This window comes from Ziziphus jujuba, chromosome 6 (assembly GCF_031755915.1).
Source record: "Ziziphus jujuba cultivar Dongzao chromosome 6, ASM3175591v1".
Lineage (NCBI taxonomy): Eukaryota > Viridiplantae > Streptophyta > Magnoliopsida > Rosales > Rhamnaceae > Ziziphus > Ziziphus jujuba.
The window spans coordinates 27,089,126-27,108,190 of record NC_083384.1 but is presented as its reverse complement, the minus strand read 5'-3'; the positions used below and the strand labels follow the sequence as shown (position 1 = coordinate 27,108,190).

The following is a 19,065-nucleotide window of genomic DNA, read 5'->3' as shown; positions in this document are numbered from 1 at the left end:
CCAATAAAATGGGGCCTAGGCATTGGCCGGCCTATGCCTTAAGCCAGCCCTGTTTGACAACTTCAAAGAGCAAAATGAAAAACAAAAAATAGTCGAAGATTGACAAAAATGTACTTTACCCTAAAACGCTCAACATAGCTAAGAGCTTAAAAAAACAAACAACAACAACAACAACAACCCAAAAAAAAAAAAAAAAAAGGATAAGATAAGCTCGATGGCCATGACGTTAATGGGCTGGACAAGTTTTAAAGACCAAAAATATCTGTGGGCTGGACTTGACAGTCTTCCCCATTATATATATATATATATATATATGTGTGTGTGTGTGTGTGTTTTTGATTACTAATGTTTGATATTTGGAATAAAAAAATAAAAATAGAATAGCTACTCTAATCAGTTTATTATTATATTTGATATATTTTAATTTTTAAAAATATTTATTTTTTCATTTTAAAAATAACTCTTCTTTAAATAATTGAGAATTGTTATTTTTTAATTTAACAAATTCTTAAACTAAAATTACATAAATAATACAAATTCTTAAACTAAAATTATATAAATAATTATAAAAGTTAACATTTAATTAATATGGCAATGTGAAGGTGGGAGGATATAGAAGTGAAAAAAAAAAAAAAAAATGGTAGTTTTGGCCGGTTACTATTCGAGTAGTGGGACGTCTCCAATGCAAAAGGCCAACCCCACTATTGTCAATCACTTTTTTGGACAGTTTGGCGCCTTTTGCATTCCCTTCTAGAGCTTGCAGTTTTCTCTCTCCTCTCACCTTTCCAAGTGGCAATTTCTTTTCTCATACACCAAGAAGTTTCCACAAGCAACCAGTTTTATTTATTTATTTATTTATTATTATTTTTTTCCCCAATCAGGTGCACCTGGTTTCGCACGTGCACTCTTCCATTCTCGAATTCCCCATTCAACGCTTTTATCACTGTTCAAGGACTATCATGATACATCAGTTTCATCATTTTTCCAGCTCTCTTAGAGTTCAGTCCTTGATGATGCTCATGCTCGGAGTTTTATATCAACGATTCTGATTTCATTGAATTCCGAGCTCTCATTCTTGCGTCCGTACACGAATCTGACCCCCGCTATGGCTTCTTCTCCTCCTCTTCGTCTCTCCTGGTTCGCTTGGCACCAAGTGAAACACCGAACAATCTCGGCGGTGTCGTTTCGTCACCGCTCGTCGTCGTTCCGGCGGACTCAACCTGCTTACGTGGCATGAACTCCACGGACCTCGCCTCCGGTAGTTGGCCGATTTCCTGATGACTTGACGCGTAGTTAGTCATCAAGGTGAGTATGTTGTTGGATAAGCCTCTCAGCTGAGTTAACTCGTGACTCAGCTGTCTGTTTTCCTTTCTCAACCGCTCGTTTTCCTCTAGAAGCTCCGTAGTCGCACCACTACTACTACTGGTGCAGCAGCTCGTTGTGCGATGGAGATCTAGAGGTACGGCCATGGGCGATGAGTTGGACGATAGGACCTGATCGTCGTCCGAATTCGTCGGAGAAAAGGCGCGAGCTGCCGCCGGAACCGCCGCCACGGTCACCGTTGGCGCCTGGATGGCAACAGATGGAGAGATTTTCCGGCGTTGGATTTCGCGGAGGAGTAATTTCTCGCCTCTTTTGAAACAATCGTTCGCGAACTCCCATCGATCCGGCACAACCTTGCGAAATCCCTGCAAAATGATGTTTGGATAGCGAGAAAATATTTAAAAAAAACTCTGTGATTTCTGAATTATGAGTTAGAGAAAGAGAGAGAGAGAGAGAGTTACGTAAGTGTTGAGTTGGCGAACGAAGCTGGAGAAGTTGTTATGCTTGAAGTATTTAGGAAGCAAATCTCTGGCGAATTCAGCAGGTCGCCAAACAATGAAAGCCGATCCATCTTCGTTCCAGGAAATAAGATTATCGAAAGCTGGATCGTCAACGATTTGATAAGTCTTTGTTAGAAACGGCGTCGGAATAGATCTCTGTGACTGCAAATCTGATCCTCCTCCACCTCTTCCATATTCGGACTCGCTTGTCTGCTCTACCGGCAATAACGCCATTCACGATGACCACCACGACGTTAACGAAACCAGAGAAGAATTTTCGCGATAATAGAGTCCCTCACTGTCTAACTAGGCTCCTATTTCATTTAATCAAACTTACCTAAATAAAATAAATAATACAAAAAAACAATAAAATATTAAACCAAACAGAAGAAATAATAACAAACGAAAAAAAAAAAATTAAAAATTAGAATTACCTGTAAAGTGAAAAGAGTGGAAAGAGAGAAGAAAAAGAAAGTTAGAATTAGAAGGAAAACAAAATCATCATCAACATTAACACTTCTAACGGTGTAAAACTATGAAGAAGCACAAAGACTGCAGAGAAAGACAAGAGTAGGTTTTATTAATATTGTTTGGAGAAACGTTATGGGGCGGGGGTGGAAAGAAAAAAAAAAAAAAACGAACGATGAAAAAATTTTGAAAATAAATAAATAAATAAAATTTCGGGAAAGGCCTAAATGGGTGGACCGGAGCCCCACCCGAATAGAGAGAGAGAGAGAGAGAGAAGTGGGGTGGTGGGGGTGCGCATGTGTGGAGTGTTCCTCGACGTCTTTTCCAGAAGCGTCACTCCTCTTCTTCTTCTTCTTCTTCTTCTTACTTTGTATATTATTATTTTGTTTTATTTTATTTGATATTTAAATATTTTTTTTTATTTTTGCAATAAACTGCGTGTGGGTTTAGTCAAATTCTACGTGTCGGTGGGCTTTTGGAAAATCGGAGTCCTATCCATTTTGGTTGGGATAAGGATTTCTTATATTGATTGTGGAGGAACGAATGGACGGTCAAACTCCCTTCCCCACCCCCCTGCCCCCTTTTATTTGCCACTTGTCGTCGTTATTAATTTTGGGATCCTCATTAGTATTTTCGGATTTTTTTTTTAAATAGTATTTTGGATGTACAGTTTGTTTTATGTAAATTCTTATAAGGCTTATTTTGGCCTTCTCAAATTTTAATATTATAATAAACTTATATAAATTTTAGATAATTTTTAAATTTTAATATTTGAAGTACTCGAAAACTAATAACAAATATTTTAAAAGAAGACAATATATATATTTTTGATGCATATATTAAACGTAAAATTATATTTTCATCTATATTAAAGTTTAAATTATGGATTTAAAAGTAAATTGTGGCTATTTTACTATCACACCAAACTTAGGAAGATAATTAATGTATACTTATAATATGTGTTTCCTTTCAATATTAGATTGCTCCATAATAGTTTTTTTTTTTTTTTTTTTTTTTTGGGGCTAAAAGATTGCTCCCAAGTAGTTGTACATAAGTTTTTTTTTTTCCTTGTATACGGTTGTTGCAAAATCGTTTCTACATTAAATTCCTATATATTGTTGCACATAGAATTGAACTAAATAGGAATGTTGTTGTTGACTTTCCATTGATCCATCAATGTGGAAACTGAATTAGATATCCTACAAATTACATCCCAGATATCTGATTGGCCAGAACCATAACAACCATGCATATTCCGTCACGCAACTTCTTAATCAATGTTTGCATCCACTAACTGCCATATTATATTATATACAGTGACAGATTTTATCCTCTAAGCCTTTTGTAACTCAAGTAATGGAAGAACTATATTTTTCCTTGTTACGAAAAGATTACCCTCAATAATTCAAGAGAAAAAAAATGTTTTCCCTTCTTTAAAAAAAAAGATTGAAGGAATAAAAGTGACTATATGAGCTTTAAACTTATCTTTCCCTAAATTATATGAAAAACTATATCCAAAGCGAAACGGTACAAACTATATATACTGCAATATATATAATTAAAGATTTATTTTATTATTAAAATGCATTTAAAATGGGAATATATAGGTGAAGAATTTTAAGTTAGAATTGATAATTATGTACATCTATATTTTTTCACCAAAAAAAATTAAAAAATAATAATAATAATAAAAAAAGCTGCAAATGGACATATCCCTCAAGACCCAGAGGCAGTTTAAAACAAGCCCACTGTAACAAAGGTTTTGCTGATGACAAGCCCAAACACCCAAACCTCAAATTTGGGCTTTAAATTCAAACCTAGGATTAGTATAGTTTAAAATATTACAATTTTTGGTAAAATTTTTATTTTTTTAAATATTTAAAAAATAAATTTAAAGTTTAAATAGAAATGAATATAATTTTTATAATATATATCAAAATTTTGAATATTTTTTAATAATTTTTATGAAAATTTCTGTAATAATATTTATATTAAATATTTTTTAACTGGTTAAAAATTCATAATTTTCATAAAAATTTTAAAAATTTTCATAAGAATATTAGAAATATTTATAATTTTTTAGTTAAATTTTTTTATTAAAAATTTTTATAAAATTTTTTTATGTTTAGTAAATATTTTTTTTTGGGCCAAATTAACATTATTGACAGTATTTTTTTAATTTTGAATTACCTTTTAATAATTTAGCAAATAAAAATAAAAAATTTACATTTAATAAATAATATTTAAAATTACACTAAACAAGCCTGTTTATTATATTCATAGAGAAAATTAATGTCCTAAATTAAAAGTTTATTTATTTATTATTATATATATTTTTTTGCAATGATAAATTTAGTTTTTATATAAATATTATAAAGTAGGTAAAACTTAGAACATAGATAAAAAATTAAATATACAGAATATATTATCTGCAAACTTCAGTATTAAATGGTATATTAATAATTAAATACAAAATTATAAATAAGATACATCTTTTAATAATTATTTCTTATAGTTCATATCTTAAAATGAGAATGAAAAATATACAAAATAATTTTCAACTATCTAACAGTTCATTATGGTATAAAATGATATTTATGAAATATAATATAATTATAATAATTATTCTACATATCTTAATTAATAAATAATTTTATTAAATGTGTATTTTTGTTTTTTTTTTTAGTAATAACAGTATATTTATAATTATTAACTTTTACTATAAATCGATTGATTAATAAAAATATAATATCCATTTAATATTTTTTCAATTTTTATAATCAATATGATAATCAATTAATTAAATAAGCTAATTTTAAAATTTTATTATAAATTTATATTTTTTAAAATAAATTTTTCTTAATTTTTCTTAATTTTTTATGAGTTTTTATATATATTCAATAATTTTCAATTATTTTTATGAATATTTCTATCTATTAAATCCTCAATATTTCCATAAATTTTAAACTTAATTTAAAGTGGAATTTTTATTGCATATGCGACAATCCCACTTCTTTTTGGTTTGGTGCTGATAATCCCCACTTAACTCTCTCTGTAACCAAATGGTTATTATATATTTACAACGGTTTTTTTTTTTTTTTTTTTCCTCGGTAAAATTGTTCTGCAGTAAGTTGCAAATTGTAATAGGTGCAATGGTGTTTTTGAACTACGATTAAGTTTTCCATTCAGAGTTTTATGGGGAACTCTCTATGCTACACATTTATATGCTTTATATGAGCAAAGCTAGCATGAAGCATCACCAACTGATTCTTTTACAAAGCTTGTAACCTGAAAAGAGAGCACAAGTTGCAATGACAAGGAAATTTGCTAAGGAAAAGCTGGCAGATATGATAGTTGCTCTCCACAGTGGGGAAGATTTCTCAATCTCTTGTACAACAGCCACTGCTACCGAAGATGATGAAACCAGAAGGTAACCCACCAACTGTAAATATTATAATAACTATGATAATTAGCCTTTGTCACAAAAATATTTTATTTCTAACAAGAAATGAGAAATATTAAAAACAAAAGATAGGAGAAATATTTTTTTAAAAAAAAAAAAAAAAAAAAAAAGAAAACAAAAATTGTTCTTACTAAGACCTGGTCAAGAATGAAGCTGGTGTAGTCAGAGATGAGGTCTGACATGAGGATACCTTTATGTGCAATGTCAAAGATACCTTTGAAAAGTTGGAAAGCAGAGTATGCAAAAGCTAAGATTGTTACTATGAAGCAGTACCTACGCCAAGGACACAAATCATATATAATGAAAACCAAAAATACCATTCATCAATTGATAAAGAACTCATAATTCAAAGTTGTTGGATTTTCATTCATATAATAATCAATAGTGCTTAAAACAGCACTTTAAATCCTTCAATTGACCATCTACTTTAGGGATTGTCATTTGGTGATTACCTTTTAAAACTTTATAAAAACATTTAAAACAAATATCTCCTTCTTGCCATTAAAATTACCATCTATTCTAAAAGCAGCTTAAACTGACGGAAAACAGATTCAACTATATTAATAGCTTACAATAATTGAGGAGATTCAGCGAAGCTAGAAGGCCCTTCGTGTTTCTTCTTTGGCGATGAAATAATCACCAGAGAAAGAGCAGAGGAAAAAGAGAAGAGAAGCCCCACGAAGCGAAGGAAGAGATCCCAGTAGCTTATAGTAGGTCTGGAATTCCAACCAGAAGAGGCCACTGAGATTGAGAACGGAGATGGTGTTGGAAATGGAGTTTGGGTCGAGTTATTGGACGAGGCCACAGGTAAACCATTAATATTGGCCATGGTTTTACAAGCACTCTGATTCCTCTCTTCTTGCATTACTGATTTCTTCAACTCCTCCAAGGAAAAATGGTTTATCTTCTTTTTCTAACAAAAACTAGGCCATCCAAATTAATAAAACTACGTATTTTTGGAATATCCAAAAGCTTGGTTGTTGCAGTAGTTGACGGAATAATCTTTTGTAAACCTTCAAGGAAAGTACGTTGATAGTGATGATTATAAACTCCAGTTTATGAAAATGTAAGAGGTGACATTCTCTGGGATAAGTTCAGTCAAGGCCAATCAGAAGATGACACAATATTGTATCGGGAAGAGGGTGAGGAAATTGGTAGAGACCAACTCGCAACCGTATCAATTTCTCAAATTTAAATAAGGAGGCAGGTGAGAAAAATTCATGTCAACTCTCTCAGTCAACTTTATTAGTTTAAGTGGAAAGTAATAGAGAATTTATAATTGTAGAAAAGTTTTGTGATTATATGCATTAATTAATTCAACAGCTTATCCTTATCATGTCTTTTGAATAATAAAAAGTGTAAACAATTAGAATAGTAATAAATTTTAAGACTTTAAACATTATTGCATACTAATTGATCAAGGGTCTAAGTTATTAACCAAACTTCCCTCAATTTTAATGCAAAAACAAAAACATATTATAATAAACACAATTTTGTGAAGTAACATAAATAAAAAAAAAAAACTATATTATTTAAATGAGATTCTTCTGAGCTCATTACTTCTTGCGGGGCACGTAAAGGCTCTGCCCTCCACCACGAACCATTTTCAGTTGTATACTCGTGTATTTGGACTCTTCCCTGATCAATTTTATAAAGAACCTTTTGTGTTTTTTGGGTCAATAATTTTACAGATCACTATGAAGAGTCCAAGAAGACAGCTATAGAAAACACCAAAATATAAGCCTCAGTTATAGAAAACACCAAATCTATTTATCAACAACTTTACATAAAATTCATGAATATCTACTAAAGAGGTTTTACACCCGCCACGGTACATTAAATGGAGGGGGCAAAAGAATAAGAAAATGACAAATATAGAAAAGAACAATTACAGCATTAGCATGGTAATAATTTGTATCTTATTTTTCAAGGCAGGCAATCTAGCAGAGATAGTCCAGTAAATTGTGGGATTGAGTTTCTGTAGAGACTATAACCAGTACGCGATCTTAAGGGTTAGTATAACTCCTGTCACACGAGTGTATATTCTATTCAAGGCTTCGATTGATAACCCCATGGATTAGTGCTTGCCCACTTCCATTGATCCCTGCACATCTCCTCTATACCGTATTTTGCCCTGAAAAGGCAAAGAGGAAAGCTATAATTAGGCTCTAGGAACTAGAACAAGCAAAGATACAGCCTTTTCATACTTAGTTCATTGCAATTGCTTATACCACATAAGAAAGAATAGTTAATTGTACGTACTTCCAACCAAGTTCTTTTTCAGCTTTCTCCGTAGATGCATAAACAACTGTAGCATCTCCTGGCCTCCTTGGGCATAGTTTGATAGGGATTTTCTAAAGCATGGAATTAAAAAAATTTCAGCAGTGTGTAACTAGAAAGAGAGACAGAGATAGAGACAAACCTTGCCAGATGCTTTTTCAAATGCAGCTACCATTTCAAGCACAGATGAACCTTGTCCAGTCCCCAAGTTGTAGGCCTTACAACCTGAGACATGAAACCATAGTTAACACCCATATGCCATATGAGATTCTCATACATATCCTAGAGCATATAGTTAGATACATGGCAACCATGAGAAATTGTTCCCAATTTTTGCCAGATAATAAAAAATTTCATTCAGATATAATAAAGAAAAAGAAGCACCTATGTTGTCGGTCATAAAGAGCTTCCTTAGAGCAGCAATATGACCATCCGCCAAGTCCATAACATGTATGTAGTCTCGGATCTGTTCAGCAGCAAATATTTGAAATGTTAGGAAATTTGTGTAGATCGCCTTGATTCACTTTGTTTGATGAACCAGAGAGTCATGAATTGGCACCATGTTTAAGGATAATCCTATATGAATGTGCTCTATGTCACATGGATAAATAGGTCATACAATCAAAGACATGATTCCTTTCAGAAGATCATTCATATTATTTTTTGCCAAAGCTAATTGCTACCGATTTACTTACAGCAGTGCCATCCTTTGTTGGATAATCATGACCATATACATTAAGCTCAGGCAATCTTCCAACAGCCACCTGCTGGATGTAAGGCATGAGATTGTTTGGTATCCCCTTTGGATCTTCACCAATTTTACCACTTTCGTGAGCACCAACAGGGTTGAAGTATCTCAGTAATATAATTCTCCAATCTGGCTCAGCCTTCTGAATATCCCGAGCAATTTCTTCAAGGAAAAGCTGGTAAGGACAAATAAAAATACGTTGAGGATGAAAAGAAGCTGCAATTCTGAACCCACATACTCAATTAAATGGGTTTATCTAACCAAAGCTCTAAAGAAACAATTTTAGTCCATGCTAATACACACCTTTGTACGCCCATATGGATTTAAAGCTACCAACTGAAAATCCTCGACACATGGTATTTTTTCAGGTTGACCATAAACGGTTGCTGAAGATGAGAAAACCATCTACATGCCCACAAAATGACTTTCTACTGTAAGTATTAGGCAAAGCATGATAATAATTGATGAAATTAATGCAAAATTAATGCTCGAACTAATTCGGAAAAGGAAAGTAATTGCAAATTCTGATCTCTACAAGCTTCATATTAATACATGAACTAAGAAATAAACCAAGAGACAACAAAAATTCTCTTTAATCATATTCTTTACATATAAGAAAAAGAAAGCAAGAACATCATATCTGAAAGATTTCTTTTTATTTAGCATCCACAAAATGTGCTACTTTATCAGTCTCGATAAAAATGTGTTATACGACAATATCAAGAAGAAAAGAAAATGGTAGTGATAGTAATATTGATAAATGATATGGCCATCACACACAAGTTTTTTACAAATTATGTTCCCACAAAGATGAGATAGCATTGCAGACTGTAGACTAAAAATTTTGGGAACTAAAGTTGCGCTTTCTGCTAAAATCCAGAAAGTATACTTGTAAGATCCCTGCAGAGCTAGTTTCCCATTATTCTGTCTAGTATAAGTATTTAAGTACTTAAGAGGAACAACATAGAAAATGAGACGCACCATTTGCCAATTAAAACAACAACAAAGCCATACTTGACCGACCTGACTCAGAGAACGAGAAGCTGCATGGTAGCATTTCAAATTATTCAGTTTCTTAGAGAAACTGTATCATTAAACAATGAGAACAGCCACATGGTTAACAAATTAAAATATTAATCAAAGGTTCAGTAGTTTATAATACAAATATACAAATTGATGTTGACACGTGGTATATATAGTGCTATATTAAATTAAGAAAAAATATACAGATTCTGAAAATTTCACAAACAAAATCAAAGAAGAACAAGAATTACAATCTTGGGTAACCAACCTTTTTACAATTGTATTTTGCCATGATCTCATAAAGGTTGATAGTGCCAACCAAATTATTATCGAAATAGCGTCGAGGGTAGGCAACACTCTCCCCTACAGCTTTGAGTCCAGCAAAATGGATCACAGCATCGAATCTGTGTCAAGATCACCGACACACGCATTAAAAAAATAATAATAAATTAAAAAAAAAAATCAAACATTAAAACCAGGAGACTAAAATCCAGAAAATTTGAATTCCCTGCTAATATAAAATTGAAAGCCCCAGTAAAAGAAATAATTAAAATAAAAGCTGAATTAAAAGTCAAATACCTAGACTGAGAGAATAGCTTTTCCAAATCGTCTTTATTCCTGAGATCGCCCTGAAACACAGCAAAGCAAGTGAACTAATCAGAAATCACAGCCCAAAATCCCAATGCACCATTTGCAACCCAGAAACTGTTAAGTAGAAAGGAAATTCAAAAGAAAAAGAAAACTCGAACTCTCAACTGAGCTTAACAAGACTCAAACGTGAGCTCCATTTTACTAAAAAGAATTTAAAAAAAAAAAATCAAGTTGACAGTTCCATTTCCATTTTCTCGGGAACCAAACAGACATTAAAAAAAAAAAAAAAAAAAAAGAGTAAAGCAACACCATACAAAGTCCATACCAGATGGAATCGAAGCTTCTTTGAAAGCTGAGGTCCGACCAATTCCTTAACACGTTCAACAGCCTCAATGACGGAATTATCAAGGTTATCAATGATATGAACCCTAAATCCCTCTTTAAGAAGCTGAACCACTGTATGGCTTCCGATGAAACCCGCTCCACCGGTTACAAGAATCGTCTGCTCTTCGGACCCCATCGGAAATCGTACGCACAGAGAAGAAAATGCAAGAGAAAGAAAGAGAAAGCGAGAGAAAGAGAGAGATAGAGATGGAAAGACAATAGAGAGAGAAAGAGAGAGTATTTAAAAGGGAAAGAAAGAGGAAAAAAGAAAAAAGAAAAAAAGATAGTTTGAAAATATCAAAGGAAAAAAGAAAAAGCCGTTTGGGAAAAAAAGAAAAAAAGAAAATTGGATAAGAATTACAGAAATGCAGTGAAAATTAGAGATAGAGAAAGAAACAAAAATGAAGAGGAAAAAAAAATTTTAAAAGAAGGAAAAAAAATAAAATAAAAAAGTGAAATTGTTTGTTACTGAGGAATCTGTTTGCCGGTTTTCGTCGGATTTTCGTTGGCGCGCTTTTCTATTTTAGTTCCGTTTTAGTCAAGGACTCAAAACCAAATTAAAATAAAATCAAATTTAATAAAAATAATAATTCACTTTTTCAACTCGCCGGTTTTTGGCGCGTGTATTTCACAGTCAGCATTTATTTATTTATTTTTATTTTATTTGTTTGTTTTGGTTTTTAGAGCCACCGTCAAATAATTTTTTGGAATTGCCCTTTGTGAAAAGAAATAAGGATTTGCGTTGGGAAAAGCCGAAAAGGATGGGTGTGACGTGGCGTGGTTATCATTTATTTTGTTTATTTTTGGCGCGTAACGCGTCTATGACGTGGCTTTAATTGGCTTTTATCATTATCCTCCAATGATTGTAACGTTTTAATCCTAATAGATCTTCTTCTCCTCCAAGTTTAAACTTTTTTTCCCGATTTGCTGGCATAAATATTTCTAACAATATTTCAAAATTATAATCATGTCTACCTTTTTTTTTTTTTTTTTTAGCTTGTCTAATTTTAGATATCTATTTTGTATTCACTACAAAATTAAATCATAAAGCAGTTAATATATTTTGAACAATAAAAGTATTAATAATATGATATTATTTTATTAATTTATCTTAAATTAATATATATATATATTTTTAAGGATTTTATTCTTCCATTGTAACTCATTCTTTTAAGTTTATTCATTCACTTGACTAATAAAATAAAAATATGCCTGATGCATGTGGTATTACCGTACTTTGAGTATGTGAATCTAATAGCTCCCTGATCACATTATTTGTTGGTCCTAACTAGGTTACTGTATAGAAATATCAATGCTTTAAATTGGATCCAAATGATAATAAATACTTGTTCTTATTTTGTCGTTGGCTGATGTTAAGTAATCATTATAGTATATAAAAAATTACAAATTGAAAAAAAAAAAAACAAAAAAAAAAAGAATAGAAAAAATAATAATGCATGCCTTCGTTTTCAATATTTCATATTTATAGTTTTTAATTAATTTTTTTTAAAAAAATATAAATCATTATCTAAATGTAGAGTGTAGGCATCTCAAATGTGAAAAAAACAATAATGCATGAATTTAAAGAGAAAAGTGATGGTGAATGTTTAAGGAAAGGAAGGGAACAAATGACATCTTCTTGGTATCCATAATTAAGTCACATGTCATTTCATATATCTTGTTGATACGCATTACCCAACTATGCAACTTTGATTTCTTTTTGGGTCACAGCCTTGTCTTGCTGTCCCAATAAAAACATGTGGCTTATAATTATTAATCTTTGAATGGCTGTCCAAAGACCCATGTTTGTGGTTTTTGTTTTGGACTTGGGATCTTCTTAAAAAAGTGTTTTTAAGAGCCTTAATTATTTGATATTTTCCCACTTAACTATTTTGAAACATGCATCTAACAATTAGACCAACTAATCTGAACTGTCCCACAGCTATTAGAAACGTTAGAATAAAGGTAGATTCTTCAGGCATTTTAAGATTTAAGATACAGAACAATGGCAGCTGTTTTAAGCTTTTGCTTTTGATTGAGTACATGTATAGCTTGTGACCAGGAATTATGCACCACATAAAACTTTCACCAAGTACGTTCTTCATATTTTACTCAAAAAAAAAAAAGGGTACATTCTTCATATTTTCGTTACTGTTATCCATAATAAAAGTGGTCAAATAAAGATAAATATATTTATGAAATAACTATAGAGAAACACAGAGAACTTTGTAAGAAAAATATGTGTGATAGGGTTAACAACTGAACAAAGGCTGAGAACATTGGATTTGCCTCTTTCCAGAACTTGAAAAGTACTGTTTCAGGTTGTGTTTCATCTCTAATGAAAAACATAAATAAATAAAAACAGAGAATAAATCTAGTTGAATTGAAAAAAAAAAAAAAAAAGACAGCGTAATTACCCACCCTAATATTAAAAAAAAGATAAGGGGTCAGGCCTTCCAATATATTTAGGGGCATCTTAAAAGCTTAAGTATGCTTTAGACCATTCATAAATGGAATAGATAAAGTTGGTCCCCAGTGCATATTCCACATATACATGCATAATGCAGCGGATACTGCAACTCAAATCAAATTAAAGAGGGAAAAAAAAAAGACAAAAAAAAAAAGGGGGAGAAGAGAAGATAATGTCTTGGAAGATTTTAGGTATCTCCAAAGGCACTTTTTTCTATGTTTCGGTATACTGCAATGTATATCAAATTAAAGAGGAAAAAAAAAAAAAAAGAAAAAAAAGAAAAAAAAAGAAGAAGATAATGTCTTGGAAGATTTTAGGTATGTCCAAAGGCACTTTTTTCTATGTATTGGTATAGCATTCACAATCAAACATCAATTTGCAATGTCTAGACAACCGGCTGAAACCAACTTCAAAATGTGCCCACTTGATGCTGAAGTCATATCAATATAAGCTAGTTGCAAAATGTACTTCTTTAACTGATGCATTTATTGAGCCCTTTGATAACCCAAAAAAAACAAAGGAAAAAAAAACAAGAACAGGGAAAAAATTAAAAAAAAAGAAAAGAAAAAAGAAAAGAAAAGATTGTATGTCAATATCTATACATTGGCAGATGCAACTGCAGACACTATTTTGCAATACCAACAGCAGCTGATTCCTTTTCCACATCAAATGCATGTTCCAGGCACCTTTCTAAAGATTTAACAGCAACGGAGGTTTCAGGTCTATGAAAGAAAGAAATTAAACCTTGCTTTGAGTTTGGAAAGTCCTGGCTGTTGATATCTATTTCTTGAATGCTCGGAACTGTCCATCTAGGTGTAGAGGTTACATCAGAACACTTAGCATAAACAGCACTCGACTTTCTCTTTCTTATAATGGAAGGAGTATTTGTAAAAGTCATTGCAGAAAACCTCAATATGGATTCTGGACTGCTATAATTAACCTGCAAATTCTGTGCGCGTTCAGTGGGGGTAGAATAGCAAGATGGACTTTTTTGATCTGTACTGGAAGATCCTTTAAGGCCTACTGGGGTACCCAAATTCTCCTGGGACAATGGCTCATAACGCAAGCAACCATGATTTGTCTCCTCTGTACACACCAGTATTTCATGGCTTTTCTTTCGATTTCCAACTTGACCAGTGTTCTCATCAAATTCCCTTGTTAAAGAACTTGGATGGGGATTCACAGGTATGTTTCCCACTCCCAAATTGACAAGTCCTGGGTTATAATGATTAAGCCTTTTAGGAGATTCACTTGTACCGGAAGCAACAGGAAGAACAACCTCACCATTTAATCTAGTAGAAGCAGTTGCATTCAATGAAACATCCGAAGAAGAGACCACTAAAGAGCTGTCCTTGGCACTGTTATCAACCTGCATCTCATTTATCTTATTTGTCATTCCGCTTGCACCTTCTTCCGAAGATCTTAGACTTACTACCTTGTCAGTTTTTTCTTGTGAGAAAGTTGTCTGCCCTAAAGTATTTCCAAGACCTATCTTCATGAAACAAGCATAATCACCAAGTGGCAACTCCCAAGTTGGAGAGATGATTCCATCAGAACTTCTTCTCTGCATTCCAATCTTCTCGCAAGCTGGACTTATTTCGCAGCTAGATGAATCAGGAGATGTAGTTTGGCACATATGTACTTGACAACCATCATCAAGTGAGCATAAATCTGATTTCCTTTTCAGACTGCAATTCCAGTGGTTCTTAATTGCATTGTCGGTCCTGTCAATTTTGACCAGAAAGAAACTTAAAGCTGCATCCTATATGATGAAAAAATATCCCCACTTGACCAATGATTCCGATATGTAGCTAAATGCAGACATGTATATTCATTTATAACATATCTGCAGGAGGGTGGTGGAGTCCACCATAGAATAGTTCATGGGCAAACTCTAGGAAACCATGCATAGTTATGTTTCCAAACTTGGAATATCTCTATTAACGATCCATAATAACCCAAACATTCAAATCACCTTTCAAGTGATACATACCTTCCAGGTAGAAACCTTGCTATCTCTGCCCACTTGTTACCAAATATTTGGTGGTAATAAGCAAGAGCTGATTCCTCCTCTTCCGTCCATATATCTCGCTTTATAACAGGGTCTAGATGATTGTGCCACCTGAAAGATAACCATCAACTCAAAAACTCTCTTAAAGGAACTCCATTATGCAGAAACCTACATAGGCTAATCACTTTTAGCCAATTCAATTAGTTTATCATTTGAATTTAGCGTTTTAGAAAAGAAATGCGATTGCACTGATAACCAACAAATTCCACATTTCATGAAAGATGCATGCTAAAGGTATTCAGGAAATATGTCAAGCATTCAAAGGCAAAAGTTGGACCTGCTGAGCCCTTTAACTAAGGACTTGCAATTTAACTAAAAAAGTAGAAATTATAATCAATTACCTTTCTCGGCATTGCTTGCCTATGCGACCTGGTATGTACTTTGCAATAGTAGACCATCTCTTATAACCATATTTATCAACTAGTCGGATTATAAGATCATCCTCCTGAAAAGGGCGATGAATTCATATAAGTGTATCATAAAGATAAAGTCAGAGGCACTGTCTCTCTTAGGCTAAGAAAACATGCTAGGATAATCATCCACACCTCCTTTGTCCAAGATCCCTTGACAAGGTCAGGATTTAAAACCTTTTGCCAGCGATGAAAGCACTGAACATCTGTTCGCCCAGGGATATATGCAGCTGTACAGCGTTAAAATTATCTGAGTATCAGATTTTCACAAGGGTACAACAAATTATGCATGTATACCCTCCAGTAAGACCATAAAAAGAGGTTGCATTAAATAAAAAAAATTATTGATTGAAACTACTGGATTATGGAAATTCACTAAAAACAGTATCCAAAAAACGAAGACCTCTCATAATAGCCGTCTTCAGCTACTAATTGATGCAACATAAAGTAGGGTATTGGTTTGAAATGAACTGCTTTGATCGGCACAATTCAGACACTAATAGTTGCATCAATTTCAGGGCATTCAGGTTCATGAAGATATTAAATCTGCTGAAGCCCAATAACTAAACAAACAAACAAAGAACATATCTGTCTAGCTTTTTAAGGCATTATTCCCCCAAAAGATTGTATTTCTATAGTTGATATCAACTATAGGTATCATGATCCTCACCAAGTATTGTTAAGACATATATGCTCTACTTTGAAAGATAGAAGCATAATATCAAAAGTCAATGAAAGAAATAGTCATGCCTACCAATCTTTTTCCAAGTCCTCCCATTGAACTTTTTGACTATCGTAGTCAAAAGATTATCCTGTCCATAAAAAATGATGAGGATGAAAATGTTAGAAAAACTTGGGCAACCTTATACTCAAATTGCATGCACATGTAAGTACACACATAACTAGCAATGCATGTATATACTATCATATAGGAACATATGCATGTACTTACATATGTACATATTAAACAATTGGAAAACTGGCTAAATCGATATGAAGTTCCTAGAATCTGTAATGCATGTAAGCTATTCATCTTCTCGGCTTCATAGTTTAAAGAGCAGTAGCAGATTCCAACAATATTATTTTTGTCAGAACGATAAAAAATGCAGATAAAGATATCCAATGAGGTCTGACCTCTTCTTCTGTCCAGCCTCCTTTCCTGCGTCTAGTCGGACCATGCCTTCTCCTACAACAGCTTTCATTTCAAGTAAATTACGCCATAAACTGAGGATGTAAAATCCTTATTAAAAAACAGAAAAAAGACATTACCCAATTTGAGAACCTGTTCCAAAAGCAGGGGAAGCATAATTGCATTCAGATAGTGGGCATAAGGATGATCCAATTTCGTTTTCAGAATCAACTATGAAATCCTCCTTCTCCTCTTTTACTTTTTCCATCATATCTCTTGTAAAATCACATAAACCGAAACTTTTACACTACACATTGCAAACAAGAAAACCAGCACAGTATCAAAAAAGAGAAGATAATTGAAGTCGAAACCAGCCTCTAATGAACACATTTAACTAAAATTCAGAACCAAATAAATAAATAAATAAATAAATAAAAAATTATTAACTGTCAAAAAGTTTACTACTTTTTCTAACATTTTTCTCATCGACCAAAATAGGGCAATTGACTGTGTAAAAACATCAAGCAACGAATCGGCAACACTAATTCACAAGCAAAACACAACAAAGGACGATGATTATGCAATGTAAAACAATAAACGAACCTGAAAAAGGAAAAGAAGTTTCTAGGGTTTCAGAAAGCACAAATTCCACCTCCAAGCAATTCAGAAAGGAAACCGCAAAGAAAAGAGTAAATGGAAGACAGAAACAGTGAGCTGAAGCAAAATTAGGAAGCTTTTTTAAGCTTGTACAGCGAGAAAGCAGTGAGGCATTGAGAGCTTTGTTTGGTTTCTGAGAAAGTCGAATTTTTTTTTTCTTGGTTGGTTTTTGTGAATTTTGTAGATGTAAGAAAGACACAGCGTTTGAGCGCTTTATATACGTACAACAAGAAGAAGAAGAAGAAGAAGCCAGCAGAAGAAGCAGAGAGCAGCTTGCGTTGGAAGCTAACAAAATGGGCGGTCATCCAACATTTCGGTTTGGAAATGGAAAACGTTTCAAATACGTGTTGTTAGTTTACGAAAATGCCCTTTAATGTATTGGCCCGCATGGGTATGGGCTTTAATTGGGTCTTACCAAAATAACAACACCAGGCCCAACTTCATCATTAACAAACATGTCCTAATCACCGATCTTAATGATTTATATACAAATACAGTATTTAAAAAATAAAAAAAAATTAGTATTAGAGGATACCAGAAAAAAAAAAAAAAAAAGTAAGAAACTAAAAAAAACGTAATTTGACCTTGAGATTTTAACTTGTTCATAATATTAGGTTATATTGTAGGAAAGTTAATTTATTTTATTACACACTCTATCCAAATAAATAAATAAATAAATAAATAATGATTGAAGAATATTATTTTTATTCTTATTTCACTTTAATTTTTTTTATCAAATATTATAAAATTAAAAATATTTATTTTTTGTTTTATTTTTCTTTTCTTGTGTGAATTATAAATATTTTCCAAATATGATTTATTTTTTTAATATTACAATAATTTATATTCTAAATTGAAAGGGATGTTTCTCAAAAGCATATCACTAGCTTAACCTCACTTCACTCCAAATATAAAGTTTATTAAATGTATAATATTCATTTTCTTCCTTTCTTTCAAAATGCTTTTTCTTTCTGTGGGAGCTAGCCACATTGACCTACAACCAGGGTTTAAAAAAATATGAGACATGATAAAATGCGAGATTAAGCTTTCAAACCTTATGAGTTTAAACATGCTTATACAAAGCTCAGGCATAATAAAACCTTTTTGTATTGTTATTATTATTTAATTATTAAAGACCATTGAATCAATAATATAATATATACCTTAAAAGTTAAAATATATTTAGTAACTACTAATCATATTATATTTATATACTTTATATATATTTCAAGTTAGTAGAAACTTTATATGCATTTCAATTTAGTAGAACTTTTATTTACCTTTGAAGTTTCCCAGAAAAAGAAAAATAATGACAAATTTCAAAATCATAAATAGAACTATTATTTTATAATTTATGAGAATATTTAACATCTTAAAAAATAATATCTATTTAACTGTATCATTATATTTAATATTCAAATAATTAAAATATTTTTAAAAGGCAAGGCTTTTTTCCAACAGCTCGCACGTCTAGACCTTGCATTTTCTCCCTTTTAGAATAGTAATTATGATTAAGCTTCAAAAAATTGATATCAACATAAATTTGAA

The 19,065-nt window shown here is 32.2% G+C and overlaps 4 protein-coding genes across 6 annotated transcripts; all 4 read right to left on the bottom strand.

Moving 5' to 3' along the window:
• Positions 1-528: 528 nt before the first annotated feature.
• Positions 529-2,757, bottom strand: LOC107429964 (heat stress transcription factor B-2b). Its single transcript, XM_016040746.4, has 3 exons — positions 2,258-2,757; positions 1,785-2,160; positions 529-1,688 (listed from the first exon to the last, which is right to left on the bottom strand). Exons 2-3 carry the CDS (start codon positions 2,055-2,057, stop codon positions 1,104-1,106), a joined length of 858 nt encoding a protein of 285 aa, XP_015896232.2. The 5' UTR covers positions 2,058-2,160; positions 2,258-2,757; the 3' UTR covers positions 529-1,103.
• Positions 2,758-5,447: 2,690 nt separating this feature from the next.
• Positions 5,448-7,351, bottom strand: LOC107429961 (CASP-like protein 4A4). 2 transcript variants are annotated; one of them, XM_048463952.2, is made up of 3 exons: positions 6,327-7,351; positions 5,886-6,027; positions 5,448-5,733 (listed from the first exon to the last, which is right to left on the bottom strand). In XM_048463952.2, the coding sequence occupies exons 1-3, from the start codon at positions 6,617-6,619 to the stop codon at positions 5,548-5,550; spliced, it is 621 nt and encodes a 206-aa protein (XP_048319909.2). In that variant the 5' UTR covers positions 6,620-7,351; the 3' UTR covers positions 5,448-5,547. The 2 variants fall into 2 exon arrangements, with proteins under 2 accessions (XP_048319909.2, XP_015896230.3); XM_016040744.3 differs by having other exon boundaries at positions 5,892-6,027.
• A 151-nt stretch (positions 7,352-7,502) lies between these two features.
• LOC125419031 (bifunctional UDP-glucose 4-epimerase and UDP-xylose 4-epimerase 1) lies at positions 7,503-11,039 on the bottom strand. Of its 2 annotated transcripts, XM_048463950.2 has the most exons (9): positions 10,722-11,037; positions 10,385-10,434; positions 10,074-10,209; positions 9,086-9,187; positions 8,730-8,957; positions 8,419-8,500; positions 8,177-8,259; positions 8,017-8,108; positions 7,503-7,888 (listed from the first exon to the last, which is right to left on the bottom strand). In XM_048463950.2, exons 1-9 carry the CDS (start codon positions 10,914-10,916, stop codon positions 7,804-7,806), a joined length of 1,053 nt encoding a protein of 350 aa, XP_048319907.1. In that variant the 5' UTR covers positions 10,917-11,037; the 3' UTR covers positions 7,503-7,803. The 2 variants fall into 2 exon arrangements, with proteins under 2 accessions (XP_048319907.1, XP_048319908.1); XM_048463951.2 differs by lacking the exon at positions 8,017-8,108 and having other exon boundaries at positions 10,722-11,039.
• A 2,679-nt stretch (positions 11,040-13,718) lies between these two features.
• LOC107408008 (transcription factor MYB3R-1) lies at positions 13,719-17,811 on the bottom strand. The gene is made up of 8 exons (XM_016015356.4): positions 17,513-17,811; positions 17,001-17,167; positions 16,866-16,917; positions 16,486-16,543; positions 15,867-15,961; positions 15,663-15,766; positions 15,244-15,372; positions 13,719-14,974 (listed from the first exon to the last, which is right to left on the bottom strand). The coding sequence occupies exons 2-8, from the start codon at positions 17,129-17,131 to the stop codon at positions 13,876-13,878; spliced, it is 1,668 nt and encodes a 555-aa protein (XP_015870842.4). The 5' UTR covers positions 17,132-17,167; positions 17,513-17,811; the 3' UTR covers positions 13,719-13,875.
• Positions 17,812-19,065: the final 1,254 nt, after the last annotated feature.

What these genes read in the sequence shown, in the direction of transcription:
- LOC107429964 (XM_016040746.4), bottom strand. Translation starts at nt 2,057, where the DNA reads ATGGCGTTATTGCCGGTAGAGCAGACAAGCGAGTCCGAATATGGAAGA. An exon ending in TTCGCCAACTCAACACTTAC is followed by an intron (nt 1,689 to 1,784) that starts GTAACTCTCTCT and finishes ATCATTTTGCAG; the next exon opens with GGATTTCGCAAGGTTGTGCC.
- LOC125419031 (XM_048463950.2), bottom strand. Translation starts at nt 10,916, where the DNA reads ATGGGGTCCGAAGAGCAGACGATTCTTGTAACCGGTGGAGCGGGTTTC. An exon ending in AAGCTATTCTCTCAGTCTAG is followed by an intron (nt 10,210 to 10,384) that starts GTATTTGACTTT and finishes ATCTTGACACAG; the next exon opens with ATTCGATGCTGTGATCCATT. An exon ending in ATCCATATGGGCGTACAAAG is followed by an intron (nt 8,958 to 9,085) that starts GTGTGTATTAGC and finishes TGTCCTTACCAG; the next exon opens with CTTTTCCTTGAAGAAATTGC.
- LOC107429961 (XM_048463952.2), bottom strand. Translation starts at nt 6,619, where the DNA reads ATGCAAGAAGAGAGGAATCAGAGTGCTTGTAAAACCATGGCCAATATT. An exon ending in GCTGAATCTCCTCAATTATT is followed by an intron (nt 6,028 to 6,326) that starts GTAAGCTATTAA and finishes TCCTTGGCGTAG; the next exon opens with GTACTGCTTCATAGTAACAA. An exon ending in TCATTCTTGACCAGGTCTTA is followed by an intron (nt 5,734 to 5,885) that starts GTAAGAACAATT and finishes TAATATTTACAG; the next exon opens with TTGGTGGGTTACCTTCTGGT.
- LOC107408008 (XM_016015356.4), bottom strand. Translation starts at nt 17,131, where the DNA reads ATGATGGAAAAAGTAAAAGAGGAGAAGGAGGATTTCATAGTTGATTCT. An exon ending in GAGGCTGGACAGAAGAAGAG is followed by an intron (nt 16,544 to 16,865) that starts GTCAGACCTCAT and finishes TTTTATGGACAG; the next exon opens with GATAATCTTTTGACTACGAT. An exon ending in AGGGATCTTGGACAAAGGAG is followed by an intron (nt 15,767 to 15,866) that starts GTGTGGATGATT and finishes CGCCCTTTTCAG; the next exon opens with GAGGATGATCTTATAATCCG.